Source organism: Nesoenas mayeri (assembly GCF_963082525.1).
Source record: "Nesoenas mayeri genome assembly, chromosome: 5".
Classification (NCBI taxonomy): domain Eukaryota; kingdom Metazoa; phylum Chordata; class Aves; order Columbiformes; family Columbidae; genus Nesoenas; species Nesoenas mayeri.
The window spans coordinates 57,805,950-57,821,624 of record NC_137548.1 but is presented as its reverse complement, the minus strand read 5'-3'; the positions used below and the strand labels follow the sequence as shown (position 1 = coordinate 57,821,624).

Genomic DNA, 15,675 nt, shown 5'->3' with positions numbered 1-15,675 from the left:
TGAATATTTGTTTGGTTTTTAAAAAATAGTAATAGAAGAGACAATACCTCTCAAAAAGTCTAGCTAAGATATGCAAAGCCCACTTCTTGCATTTCCACCAAGGCAACTCAGGTCTATCATCTTCATCAACTTGAAGGGTTTCCTTTAGGAAAAAAGGAAAAAGATTATTTACTATTCATGAAGAGTTCAGATTACCTGTATTTTGAACAACCACACAGCATATTTTGCCTTTAACCTGCCATTTGCGCTTCCAGCTTAATAGAAGTATAAAGTACAGCATATCTAAAAATAAATCCCATGATATACGCTGCATAAATGGTCAACACATTCTTGAGACAAGAAACCAAAATAAGTTGTGTTATAATTTAAAAAACAACAGAACTCCCATACAAGCTACATATTTTCAAAATTTGTCTAGGCTGTTTAAAACACTATTTAGCTTTAAAACTTTTTTTTTTGGCATCTACTGAGAAAAAAAGAATGCAGAATAAAAAGCTTATTTTTTTAACATTCTAATGAATGAAAAATATTTCAGCTTAAAGACATCAATAGCAAAAAAAGCCACTTACAGCTGGTACATCCCTATCGACAACAGTCTTCAGGATTTCTATCCATTCAGTCAGGTTTTGCTGATTTATCAACTCCAAAGGTAATGTGTACTTATAAAAAAAAGCAAAATACATTTATTATAAAGCGATTTGAAAATAATGTTACTTTCACAGTTTGAATCCTAGCTGTTTCAAATCTTTGTCTACACTTAGCTATGAAAGACGAGCAAAAGACTTAGGCTAAAGAATCTACCACAAATTAACCTACACCCTCTATATTCTGAAAGGTGCTAGAGGTCTTTACTCCAATTCATTCCACTCGTGCAGTGCCAAGACACTACTTAAATGGACGTTACACTAAATTCTGAAGCAATTAGAAGCATATTAAGAGTTTCATTCCAAACTGCTGCATTTACAGGGGTAATTCTACATAGGCTGGCCTCTACAATCTCTCATTAGAATTTTCTAATCAGTTTCCCAGCAAGCACACTTACCTTAGAGAGTGGTGTGCATTAGTTCTACCTAATGCCAACAAGGAATAGCACTGTACAAAAGCAAAAGTACAGCACAATCAAGCATACCAAAACCCTGTGATTCATACCACAGTTGAGTAGTAGGGGAAATTATTCAGATGTAATCTAATATAATTAATATTTCTGTCATTTACTATTTTAAGGAAAAATATAATGCTTTATATGAAATTACTGATCAAGTATACACAAAGTTTATTTTTTACCTGGACGAGGGCGTAAAATATTTTGAAGATCTGTTTCTGGATGAGGACAGACTGATCAGATGGATCATTCAAGAGCTGAATGAAGCTGTCCTTCAGAACTGGTAGAAAATGTTGCATTGCAGCTATTAAAGGACTTCGCTCCTCTGGTTTTTTGTACCTTAAGATAAGAACAAACTAGTTTTGTAGATCTTTCAGGTAGCTTTTTAATTTTAAAAGTCCACCTTTCCCTGGTGTAGACACAAGTAGGTTGTATTACAGTTCATAACAGCATATGATTTAAAAAAACCCCTTCTTGTCACAGAAAGCAAAATAAAGCTATAGCCAGACAACATTACACTTAAAAGGCAAGTTAGAAAACTGCTGAGCATCCATTACTCCACTATATATCCACATTGGTTTCCTGCTGGTAATGCACTCCTGCCAACTTGCTCACTTTGAACACTACATCATGTTCAGCTACATCATTCCTATAGTGAAAAGCAATCAGAGCGCTACAAAGACCGCAAGCAAAAAGTACGCGATTATTGCCAAGGGTGGCAGACACTGGGCTGGTCAGTAAAACTCCAGAAAGACGTTTATCAGAGTTCACAATTTATCAAAACATTTCCAGAAGCTACATTACTTCACTGACATCGAAGAAAGCAAACCGGGAGGTCACTCACAGTTTACCAGTGATGTCTCTCACGTCTTACCATTTAATTTGCCCAAATCTAACAATCTGACAGAGAATGTAGGCTTCAGGGCCACATGGTGCACCCTGAGCAGGCTCTGATTGCACAGCTTTTTTTGTTTAAGCAATTAATATTGCAATACTCTTGGAAATATTTAAAACACAAACATTTTTGGGAGACTTTTCACCAATATTAAGTATCGATGTTCAGCCTCTTAAGTAGTGACAATGTGCAGAAATATAAGTCAACTCAGTCTGCTGCCAGACGTTCCATAAAAATACTACAAAACAGTGAGCTCAAAAATTCTGATCAATAATATAGTTTCCATGTATTTTCTGAAATTGAAACCAAAATAGAAGGACTAAACGTTGCTCAGGAAAACTCAGTTTCTAATTTCCACAAAAGACACAATTTAAACAGATCAGAAAAAATGACTGTGCAAAGAGCAGCCATTTGATCTTGGTGGCTGGATTTGGGCAAAAAAGAAACAATCTTGGGCAAAAAAGAAATAATCTTGAGAAGTCTCAAGATTTTTACCTTTCACATTAAAAAAAAAAATCCTCCCCAAACTGACATAAGGAATTTAACGAATTTTACAAAAGTCTGCTTACACCCATATTGTTGCACAATGAAATGTGCATATTCCTACATGATTTGTGAAACCAAACCTTGTTGGCCTCACCAGAAAGCTGAACAAGTACGAGCAGCTGCTGGTCTCAAAGGGTTTGATCAACTAAGATACAAACACACCTGTTACCTGAGTTCATCACGCAACTGACTGCGCTCCTTCCAAAATTCTTCCCTAAACAAGGATTGCTATAACCATAATACACTATCAGTGAATACTTCATGTTTTGTATCTCACAGATCTCTGCTGTATATTTGGTTAAAGATGTTTAATTTGAAAATCAAGTGAGAAACTTGTTAATTCTTTTCCTAGCAAGACTTGCAATTTTCAGCCACAGAAAAAAACTCCAGCATGGGATTACAAAGGTCTTTATAGGTTTCCTGTAAACAAGAATTTTTGAGTAACCGATATTCACTTATTTTATACTAATTTACATAAAATTCATGGAATTAGTGAAAATTTTAAATGCAACAGTTCATTCAAGTATCTGAAACAAAGATGTTACGCATGTCAGTGCTTTGCAGAAGTTGTGGATTCCATCAGTTCCGCTACAATTCCCCAGCTCTAGGATTGCACTTTTCTCAGACCCAGCTCAAACGAGCTTCCTATACCAGCAGCAGCAAAGCTCCACAGAACTTCTCGAAGTGCAGCCCCCGCTTCAAAGCTCTGAGCATAACAGCAAATACAGGGCAAAGAACATTCTGCTGTATGGGGGGCCAGTGCCTCGCATCCAGGAGAACAGTGGCCTTTGATAAAGATTTCCGATGATGGGCTGGATGATGCTATCAAAATTTTCAAAGGGTTCATACCAAAGCCAGTCAAGTAATTCTGAACTTCCTAGCATTCAATATTTTATCCTTTGAAACCTTTATATGTTTACTGTCACCAATACCCAGAGTGAAAATTGTCTAAACCTGGTTTAAATAAATAATTTCTGCAAAAGTCAGGATTTTGAGCAGACTTTCTTACTGCTATAAAACCATAAAAAATACTACCAAATTAAGGCTTTATAACACCTTCTTTTTTTCTGATCTCAAGCCTTTAATGAAGGCAGTTTCTCTGTAATTATGTAATGGAGAAGATACATGAGCCAAGATCTGCATATTGATTATTCAAGAATATTTTCTAAAATTAGATTTTTATCACCTTTGTACAACCTCACACACAACTCTACATGGTCACAATATAAATACAGTATACAAAAAATACACATAACTATATTAATTCTGCTGGTTTATATGGTAGAAAAAACTTACTCATAGTTTTTCACAAGCTGATAAAGACAAAGAAGAATTCCAAGCCAACAAGCACTGTTGTCAGACTGAAGATAAAATCCAATTTTCTCTACAACTGCAGTCCAGCGACTGGGATAATCATGCTTGATAATATGGTGAATGCAAGTAGTAAGCTGTACTCTGGAAATCAAACATACAATGAGTAAATAAGTTACTGCTATTATTTTTAAAATACTCTCGTGGTGTTGAAACAGTCAATATGGCCCAACCTTACACTTGTTTCAAGTTTCGTTTAGAAGGTTTAGTTCTGTACTTTCTACTTAATACTCCCCACTTGAGGAATTTCCAATTTGTACACGCTGCACAAACCGAAAACTGATTTCCCATCTACATTAGTTCTATGCTTAGGTTACACGGTGTATGACAACGATGCTTAGCATGCATGTGATCTTAGTTGTGCAGAAAACCCCACAAAAACAAAAACAAACCCAACCCCAACAGTCAGAAACCACAGCCAATTCATAACCAGGTTAAAACCGCATACCTGATCAGCTCAGGAGAGTGAATAATGGCTTCTACAATATTTTCACGAATACAGTGTCTGTCTTCTTCTGGGATGGAGTAAGGTGGGATCTCTCCTGGAGCAGTTTCACGATCGGGCCAATACTGGGTTATCATATTTTTCAAGTAGATAACCCCTGTGAGACAAAAGTGGCAAATCAGATGATAGCCATTCAAAGTACAGAACAAACATGTATTTTGCAAAATAGGACTGAAATTACTAATGCATTGACCATTTCTGACTTGGGGAATCAAAATACATACACCATGCAAACTATTAACCTAATAATTTAATAGACTGATACTATTTTAGCCATTTATTGTTATGTCTATATTTTTAGTTATATGAAGAATGTATTTTTGTATAAAAATACTAAACCTATTGCTTTTACCTATGCTACAGCTAAATACTTGTGGAACACTTTAGCAATACACTTCTAAAAAAATCCTTTATAATTATTTCCTCAGTGTTGTCATTCAAACAAAGCCAATCAATGCTAATGACTATATAAAACAACTAAGCATCTGAAGTTTGTGATACAAAAGTGAACGCTAAAGAGAAACAGAGCTGCTTTACACCAAGGTTATGGGACACAGCACTTCACAGCAATCAGGCTGCTGGCACAAATGTCTGCATTTACCATTTGACAACAAATCCAAACTGCTTAGGTGGCAGAATATAGATTACAGCACTTGGAAAGAAAAGGACTTACAAAATGCAACAGGAAATCTCAAACTACAAACTAAGAACAAAGTTGCTATTAATTTAATTCTATGTACAAATCCATAAAGAAACTTCTCTTCCCAAATTTCATATGCACCTTCTGAAGATTCAGAAATCAAAGTGTTTCTGAAAGGGTCTGCAAAGGTAAGAGACACTCAGCAGATATGTGCCATTACAAGACTGAAGTGATACAGATTTCAACTTGTCACCAGTGGGATTTATCATGCCATTAACTGCCTCACAAAACCTGCCCGCTTTGTAAGCTATGCATTGTACATGTTGTCTCTACTCTCCAAAGACTGCTTTGGTGTTTAATTGGCTCACACCAAGGGTGAATTTTCAGAGATTGTTTTTGACACTGTCCCCCCCCTCCCTTTTTTTTTTGCATGTTATACATGCTAAGCAGTAACTTCTTCAAGTCATCATCTGCACGGTACTCCCAAGCAATAAGATGAAAATGCAAGTTAGGCTTCTGCTACAACTGAGAATGATCTACTACATGGAAGATCCAAACAAGTGATCAAGACCACACTTCCAGAACTGTCAGAAAAACCACCGAAGTACCATATCAGAAACCTCTTTCAAGTAATCGTAGTAGCACTAAGGTGATGTTTGGAGTTGCTAATATTCAATATCCAATTTTACTGATGGCTTCTGCACAAATCAACATGGTTCCAAAAGACATGATTTGTTTTCTTCCACTTCAAGTGTTTAGAAAAATTAGCATTACTAGGACATTGTTAAATCACTTCCTTGAACCAGGTGTTCTAGCATCATAAACCATTCTGTTTCCCTAAAGACCACTATTCACCAGAGATAAAGAGAAGCAATCACTGAAGACCCCGCCACCTTTCCTTTCTGTCTTCCCTATTCAGTGAACAGTGCCAAATATAGTTCAAGATGACTGTAACTTGAGAGACTCCCACCTTTTGAGTATTTAAGATTAAAATAATTGGAATTCTTTAACAGTATCTATGTATGTACTTGTGTGTATGCACCATTAAAGTAGATACAATGAAAAAAGATTTGAAAACTTGCCTGCTTGTCTCACTGGTAAATCCAGTTGCTCAGACATAGTGATCTGCAGCAGAGTTGAAACAAAGTTCACTGACTTATGAGCCTGTAGAGGGTCAAAAAAAGAGAATTATTTAGGTATAATATGTTAAATTTTTGAATACTCCCATTAGGTTTTACAATATCTTTATAATGATGTAATGCACTCAATAGAATACCAGCAATTCAGACACTTTCACAGTAGTCAGCTAATCAACCAAAGCATTCCAAAGTTTCATGCTCACTGTATTCTGAAGACAGCATGGGGGAGGAAAAACCTGACCGTTTAAGGTAGAGTTGAAGAAATCATTAAATCATTTTACAGCCACCAAACACGTTCCTCATGCAGAACAAATACTTAGTTGAAAGAAGAATGTCTAAATAGCCAGAAAAACCCAAGCGCAGCAAGTTTACATTGACCTTTAACAAGGTATGAATTCATCATATAACAATTTAAGAAACAGACAGCAACTATGTTTTAAAACTAAGCCCAGCCTTAAGCAAACCTGTCCAACTCAGCTCATCTTTCTAAAGAAACAGCTTCAAGTGACCATTTATGTGTCACTGCAGCAACTGCACACAAACCTATACAACAGCAAACAGTACGGAGACCTAAACAAATCCACATCGTCAGAGTAACAACTTTGCAAGGATTTGCAAGAGTTCACTTAAGAAGAAAACATGTTTTTTCTTACAGGAATGAGAAATGTCATTGGTACGCTAAATGCTAGATTGTATTTTCAATACAAGGAAACTAACCTTCATATTATTATAGCATTATTTATCCACCTTTCCTAAGCATCAAAAACTCTGAGATATTAATTTTGCTGAGAAAAGTAAATTGTAATCCTTAAAAATTAATTCCACTTTCTATAAATGGAAAACAACATAATTTTCCTTAAGGTTAAGTAGTAACTTTTTTGAGTCATCATCTGAATGGTACCCCGAAGCAATAAGAGCAAACGAACAAAAGCGATGCTGTGGGAAATTCCTACCTTTCAAAAGGAAAAAAAAATCACAAGGGAAGATAGGGTCTTGAAAAATCCGCCCACAGAGGCTGTGGGACCTCGTCCTTTGAGATATTCAGAACTCAGTTGGACAAGTCCCCATCTACCTGATCTAACTTCAAAAGAGCTTCGCTTCAGGGTTGATGATCCGCAGGGGTCCCTTCTAGGTTAATGACTGCAAGATTCAAATTGCCAAGATATTTCTGATTTACCTTCACTGATATGTCAATATTGTTTCATACACTCTTTGCAACATTTCTGTTAAAGACAACTGCGTAGATCTATACAACCTAACCTGTTAAACTCTTAGGAAAACACCTCTTACCTACTTGTTACTTAGTTTGTTACTCCCTACATAAAAAAAATACATTAATACTTTGAAAAACATCAAAATTACACCACCAATTTATCAAAAACAATTGTCTCTGTTACTGCAGAGCAAATTAATATCATTTTTTAAAAAAAATCAGGAATTATCTATTATTTTAGTAGGATGAAAGCTCTTTTGACAGTATGAAATGATGTCAACATTCCTCCTAAGTGTGTAACACTGCCCCGCTCACTCCTACAGTACCAGGTTCTTCTCTCCAACTTTAACTTCCCCAAGCAAATATCTCCTGTACGTTCTACTACAAGCAAGCGTAAAAGGGACAGCCTGGGACACGACATTTGCTCATGCATTTGTACTAGGAGTCGATTAGTGTAGCTTGTTTTCTATCTCCTGTTATTTAAAACTGATTTTAAATGATGATCTTGACTTATCTCCCCAAAATGTTAAAATGTTACTACATACTCATCCTGCGCACTACAAACCTACAGGCTCAGAAAACCCACAGAAGCAACACCCGCGTCTGGTCCAACTGAACCATTTATTTGTAGAGCGTGTTGTGATGAATTGGGAGTAACTGACACTGCAACATGAGCTCGCATCTTCCTGACCACGGCCCTCTGATATCCCCAAAGTCCTGAAAAAGCAAATACACTTTCAAATAAAAACAAGTATTTGTTTTCAACTGTTCTGTAACGGTTGAATAAATACATTTTAAATAAAATTCACTTGTTTATTAATTTCTACTACAGCTCCAGGCCCATTAAGTTCCTTGTTTCTTAAGCAACATTAATAGGCACTCTTACTTCTCCTGCAACAAATACCCAATGACAGTAGACCCTAATTCAGCAGAGTGTTCAATTATATGCCTCACATTAATGTCACTGGAAGTCCTCCTGTACTTAAAGGTGTTATTATGAACTTGCTGAAGAAAGCTTTCTGTTTCAATAACCTTTAACTCACCTGCAAATAAGGTCAAATTACAGTGGGCATAAAATGGACTTAAAAGTGCAAACTGATGTCTTTCCATGACGGGTATGATAAACTTAACAGCTACCTTTTCAATAGTAAAATCTGCAATATATTTCATGTTTGGAAATTGACAATTATTTAATCCTACAATTTTTTAAATGAAGAATTACTTTCCCTTTTTCATGACAAAGGACAACTATCCTTTTAATAAAAACTATCTATTTCAATTAAAAAACATGGAAATTGCTTAAGAACTATCAAGGAACTCATGAGAATAACAAAATAAACTGGATAGAAAAATGTTGTGTCTTAAAAGCAAAAACCAACAAAAAATAGATAGCAGTGTACAAAACTGCCACACACTGAAATTTAATAAAATATCAAAGAATAATGTTTTCTTCATTAAACAAACAAACAAACCAATCAACCTACAGGACTAAGCTTATGCCTGTATCAAGCTACAGAAGCTCCCTAGAAATGTCAAGTATATTAGTAAGTGGGATTAATATATTTTCACCAGATTCTTTGAACTGTCACAAGTTTTAAAGGATAGGACCAAACATCTATACCATTATCTTTTTTTTTTAAAAAAAACCAACAACTTAAAAGTATTACCCTTATTAACATCTCAAGTATCAGACACCAAACAACCATGAGGATGAGCTACTTTATCACCATTAGTGGTTCAAAGCAGAGATTCAGACTAGAAACAACACAAGGTGACATAAGTAAAATCCCTTGTACTTTCCAAACGAGCCTCCTCTTAATCCATTCAGTTTGTAACTAAATTCACACAGAGCTACATTAACACTTCTATGCATTCTATATGGAGTATAAAGGACTTCCGAACTGTTTACAATGGCCCCTTCCTGAGCCATGGAAAGGAAGGTGATTCCAGAGAAACTGAAATGTGGGGAGAAGTGAGGACAGCTACATGAAGGCATGTTTGTACTAAGGGACAAATAAAAACCCAGTACTACAGTAACTTGTCACTTGCTCCCTGCTTTTGCATTACTATTAGAAAGAACATCCAAAGTTTTATTGGCACCCGGAAAAAACAACTGAACTTCAAGTAAGACACCATATAGATGCCAACTTTGTAAATACAGCATTCAAAAGTATTCAACACACATCCATTTCAGTTATTTTAATCTTTAGTATTTTTATTCTCCAAAGACAGCTGCCTCTTATGACACCATGTTCCTTTTCACTGACAACACTGCTAAAAAAACCCAACCAAACAAAAACACACCTATTTTAGGTACATATTCTATACAAATATCAGCTTTTGATTTTAGTGCATGCGATTCGCCAGAATACTTCAAAGGTCTCTCAGGGAACTATGTGAATGTAGAAGATTCTGCTGGCCCACATGTGTCTCAGGCTCCAGAAGAATCGGGTGCACGGACATCACTTCAGCAAAAGTCACAGTCAGGTCGTATCATTCTACACAGAAGTCCCACAGCTCCAGTATGCCAGAATTAAAATCAGGACTTCACAATGGCTGCTACCACATACTCTAAGATGTATGGAGAATAGAAACAATTTCTATGACTTCATAGAGTTCTGACATCAGTAAAACTTTGTCTTTTATTATCTGTTTCCTTGTTTATAAATATCCTTTTATAATAAATATTAACTTAGAAAACTACAATGAGAACTGAAAAAGTGGTTCTGTCACACGGGCTGCTTCCCAACATGTAACTCAATATTTTTAAAAAAAAACAAAAAAATTAAAAATGCATCTTGAGTCCTTCCCCCTTACGAATCCTCCAACACGTCGTGTCACTGGTATGACTTTGTTGTCCAACAGCCAAAGAATTCAGGGACTTTTCCCAAGAGCAATCTTTGCTATGCAGCCTCACTAGTTGAGGAATGTATTCTATCAGACCACAAACGTTGTACCACTGTCTGTTAATATCAATCACTGCTCCAGAACATACAATCTTTTTGCAAATTTCATTGCAGATTTTCCTAGCAGTTTGTTAGCCAAGCGCTAAAACACCTTTTTGAGTAATGTGTCACACAAGCTACGTAATCTGAAATATAAATGAAGTTTGAAGTGAACATTAAAGAAACCAGTTCATGGCGTATGAACTATCAACAGTTAATTATGATGTGGAAAAGCATTTTTTCCCCCAGTAATCATAGCCACTAAAGTCAGTTACATCCATCTTTAATACTAACATTGTTCATATCTTATGCAAAACCTGCATGTCACTAAATGATAAAAACAAGAAGCTTAATCTCAGGTAAAATGACCTCCATGCATTCTTCTTGGACATTGAGAATTTAAGATACCGTAACAGACATGCTACTATAGGCACCTCTTTTACCATTACCAAAAATGCAAATTGCATGGCTAATATTTAGCATATATTGCTGAACTAGAACGCTTGGTTACTTATATAGTTATACAAAGTAGCACACATTTAAATAAAGGCTACAATTTATTTTTAAAGGGACTGAAAAAATACAAATTCAACGCATCTCTGCCATTCCAATTTTGAAAAAAAAAATCTACATGCGATTTTTCATCTAGACCATAACAGGACTAGGTGAACACAACTTTAAGACCAAGATGAAACAGTTTTGGGTTTTTTTAATAGAAAGGTAAGGTCAGGAACTGCAAGGCCATGCTGAATCAGCAAATCGCCCCGTAGAACTCTTTCAATTCTTTTTTAAGAACTCAGCAGGTGTGGAAGTCATTCTGACCTCTGGTTTTTGCAAGCTAGTTCTGCCACCTCTCATGTAGCTACAATGTATATGTAAATCCAGTTAAAGCTCCACAAAAAATACATGCACGCTTATCAGATCTCACAAACATCCTTGACATTCATTTCATCAGAATGCCGTCTGCAAGTTCTGAAGCCTATTTGCTCCTCTGTTCGCAGAGGAAGAGAGGAATGTGCTCTTAGCAAAGGCTAGCTAAGCACACACAGTAACTATTTGCTAAGTCATGAGAAAGTGGCAAGTTGCCCTGCCTGCCAGGATTTTACCTTGTACTGGTCAACATGCAACAAGAATATAAGTTACTCCCAATGAAGACAAAGCTCCATCGGTTCCTTACTGCCCCCAAGGGGATTTCTGCTGTTGGACCAGCCTTGATACATACAGTGTAGAAACCATCCTTTTCTCAAAGCATCTCCCATCTAGCATACATCAAAATGTATAGATGGAAGATAAGGGAAGTGATGAAAATTGAAAATAAACAAGTGCTTTTGGTAAAATGTCACATTCACAACCTTGAAAGACAGTCCATGGTCTTATAATCAGAGCCAAGAAACTCGGGCTCTGTTCTTGTTCTTACACTACAGTATCTAGTTGTAGGTGTTACACACGAAGACCACGTTAAAAAAGGTTAAAAAAAAAAAAAAAAGATGGGGCTAACACTATAAATACATACCCCACAGTATCCAAAACAGCATTTCAGCATTTTAAAATTCCTAGATGAAAGGGACCACGTAATAACCAGCTTGCTTTTTCCCGTTTGACAACCTTTCACTCCAGCTCTCTCAGTAGTCAAGAGTCCAATCATTTAATTTAATCATTCCATCGTTCTGACATTTGTATCTATTAAGCAGGCAATGAAAGACACTGAACTAGGCCCTACTGCGTTCTGTTAAATTGATGGTGTGCTTTGGTGACTAGTCAACAAGCTAAAGCATTTCTCCTTCTCCTGTCATTTATGTTAGAACATAAGAAAGCTTAAGCATAACGTAACTTCTGAAAGGCAATTTTTCAGCAGAGCAACAGAATAACATTTTTGTAAGCAAACTTTGTTAAGCTTTGACTTAAAAAAATGATGAGTTATTGGGGATTGCTCTCAAGATGTCTTAATAGCTCAGATGCACTGGGGTTAATCTCAGATACTCACAAGACATACATAAGCTATAAACTCTCTAGAATCGCAAAGAAGAAACCTCCAAGGAAAGTACTATCTAGCAACTGTGCCTTTATAAATATGTTGATGCTAAAAGATGAAACAACACTGTGTATTATTTTCAGAGTGCCATTCCACAGCTGTATAGTTAAAAATACCTATTCTCATCACCATTTCTGGGAAACACTTTATATACGTAGTACAAAGACTGTTTCAGAAGGCAACATCATCTTGTTGCTTTCCAGTATCTTACTTGAAGAGTCTGGTTCTAAGTCCCTGTAAAACACAGCTTTCCCCTGTAGGACAGGGACAGATACCTCAGGGTACATCACCAGCTGGAAATTACACAGGAAGCTGTAGGACACAAGAACTACTGGTATCATTGCCTATAACTTATTTTCACAGCGAGCAAAGTGAAGCCAAACAGATTCAGATACCTGCAGTTTTTTTAGCATATCTCAACTCCAAAATTTCTCACAGCATTTTATATGCAGGCAATATAACCTGATAAAACTTCGAGAAAGAAGAAATATAGCATAGAACAGTTAATGACTTAGCCAAGGTCAAAGGAAAAATAACAAAGCCAGGATAAACCAAGAATCATACTCTCGGTTCCCTCCTTCAGTCAGTGGAAACTTTGTTGATAGAGTGTGACGAAGACAGATCTAGATAGTTAACTCTTCCATTAACTAGGAATATCAATTACTGACTGAAGCACATTCTTTTATGATAAGGTAAAAGGACCATTCTACTGAAAACCAGACTCATCAGCTCAAAAGAGGCACTTCAGACAAATTAAAGGTAAACTAAAAGGTCAACCAAGGACAATTAATCAACTTAAATTATAAAAACACTTGTGTGTGCCTGGCCATGTGCAAGAATACTGCTTACTGCTGAATGACTTCATCTTTAGAGTGAAGAAGACCCTCATACCTGAAATAAAATACTAATGGGTAACACAATTTCCCTAATAGCTCACAAATTCAGACCAGTATCCTGCAAGCAAATGCAGAACTGACTTCAATAAACCTATGCAAAATAAAGACCATCATGTGACTAAAACTACAGATACATACAAGTGCTTGCAGATTTAGGGTTTAACCAATATTTTTATCAAAAAGGTCTGTGCAAGATCAGTGAGACTATATTTCCAATCATAAAGAATTCTTACACATGTCTGTTTTTAAAGGGGCACAGATATTTGGACTTCATGCCAATTTAACACTTATGTAGTACACAATACACCATAATGTTTCAGTTCAAAAATCTGAATAAAAAACTGTTGCTGGTGAGCATGATCCTTCATGCAACAGAGTTAGCCATTTGCTGAAGATCCCAACTGGAAGAGAATGTAATTTCCTGCACATTCAGCAACTTAATACCTGCAGAAAATAGCTAAAATAGATTTCAAGCAAGTTACTATATATAGATATCGACATGCACAGAACACAAAAAATTGCATTTTGGAGCCAGCTTAAGATTTAATATATATTACTGTCTTTATAGGTAATTACATTATTTGCACTTCTGGTTTAAATAAGAAACACTACAACACTTTTTACTAAAGTATATGGAAAAGATAATCAATTACTTTATACAAACTTCAATTAAACATTGAATAATTTTACAGCTATTTATTTAAACTGTACCAAATATTTATTTGTCATTCACTTAATAAACATGCAGGAATTCAGCTTAATTACAATTTTTTATAATATGAGAAACCATACCTTCAGTTCTTGAATGTTTCTCTTCTGTCAGCAGAACATTTGGCTCACCTTTATCTATGCTCTGCTGAACATCTGTTGCAGTAAACCTATTTTATCAGCCCTAAAGTCTGCTTAAGAGCAACAAAGAAAAATGTTTGTGGAAAGGGCCAACTGAAGGCACTACAAGAGCTGCCACACAGGCTTATCCTTTACCTCCTCCATCAAGCTATCACCTTTTCTCCAAATCAAACACTAGAACACCTTTTTTACAAAGTACCTAAACGTCCCATGGCTGAGCCTTGTCAATAAAGAAAAGTTTTCACTTACCAGGTGGAGTTAAGCAGAACAAAAATACAAAATTGAAACCTGTGGAACTAGGACCTGCTGCTTTTGTTATATCCGAATGTGAGATGTTACCGTAGTCTAAGCGAGTGACACATGTGGGTTGGGAACTCTTGTCTTCCCCCGTCTCTCGGGCACATGTCGATACTACACCCAGCACACACACCTACCTCAGCAGCGCTGCCCAGCCCCAGTCCAAAGGATTTGTACCAACTCCAGACAGCGCCAGGCTACCAGATGTTTCTGAACTCACTCCACGCCACCGTTAGGCTGCACTGCTTATTAAGTAATGGGGGTCCTTGACAAATCACTGCCCTCCACACCCAGAGGCTGCCCTTAGTCAGTCCCAGGCAGGATTCGGTCTGGCCTCTGAGCCGGCGGGGCCCTGCGCCACCGACGGGTTTAAACACCCCTCTATGGATTCTCCGTTCCCCAGCTGAGCAGAAAGACAATGGAGATAATTTGCTACCGACGGGAAAGGCAACGGGGGCCTCCTCCGCGCCGCTTTCTGCCGCCAACCCCCCGACCGGAGAGCCGCGCCCGGCACGGCACGGCCTGGCCTGGCCAGAGGCCTCGCTGCCATGTGCCGGGGACAATGCGAGGCGGGCGGCCGGGCCGGGCCCGCAGCCGCCGTGACACCAGGCGGGGCCCGGCGGCGGGAAGGGGCCGAGGGCACGGGGAGACGGGGCTGAGGGACTGGGGAGGGGTGGAACCTCCGCCCGCTCTCTCGCAGCCCCGTCTCCCCGCGCCCTCGGCCCCTTCCCGCCGCTCCCGCCGGGCCGGCCCCGCTTCCCCCTCACACAGGCCTGTCCCGACCCCGCCGCCCGCGCCGCTCCCTCCCGCTCTCCAGTATCGCAGCGCCCGCGGCCCCGGCCCAGGCCCCGTCAGCGCCCTCACCTCGTTAAGCTGCCTCTCGGCGGCTTCCCGCAGCGCCGGATCCATGGTACCCCGCAGGGCCTCGATGATGGTGTTGGGGTCCATGGCGGCGGGGGGAAGAGGAGCAGGCGTGGGGCAGGGACCGGGGCCGCGCCGCGCCGTGCGCACATGGACCCGCCGCCTCGCAGCGGCCGCCGGCGCGAAAGGAAGGGAGAGCGCCAAAGGCCCGGATAGAGCTGCCCCCGCCGCCGCCAGGGAGCGGCGCCCCTTCCGCCGCCCGCCCCGCCCGCCGCCGCGGGGCGCCACGGGACCTGTAGTCCAACGGCCGCCACGCGCCCCGGCGCCGCTCGCCCCCGGCCCGCCGGGCCGGCCCCGCACGCTGAGGGAGGGCCGGGCAGAGCG

General features: G+C 38.7%; 1 protein-coding gene across 2 annotated transcripts in view; it reads right to left on the bottom strand.

The window, feature by feature from the left end:
* The window catches only part of IPO7 (importin 7), a 34,676-nt gene extending 19,283 nt beyond the window's left edge, over nt 1-15,393 (bottom strand). Inside the window, exons 1-7 of one of the 2 annotated variants that reach the window (XM_080344884.1) lie at nt 15,295-15,393; nt 6,142-6,223; nt 4,363-4,516; nt 3,840-3,998; nt 1,285-1,441; nt 570-659; nt 48-142 (exon numbers count right to left, since the gene is read on the bottom strand). In XM_080344884.1, the coding sequence (XP_080201010.1) occupies nt 48-142; nt 570-659; nt 1,285-1,441; nt 3,840-3,998; nt 4,363-4,516; nt 6,142-6,223; nt 15,295-15,378 (821 nt within the window). In that variant the 5' untranslated portion in view covers nt 15,379-15,393. Of the gene's footprint in view, nt 1-47; nt 143-569; nt 660-1,284; nt 1,442-3,839; nt 3,999-4,362; nt 4,517-6,141; nt 6,224-15,294 lie in introns of those variants that run through there. The other variant, XM_080344885.1, reaches the window with a different exon arrangement.
* Between the last annotated feature and the right edge of the window lie 282 nt (nt 15,394-15,675).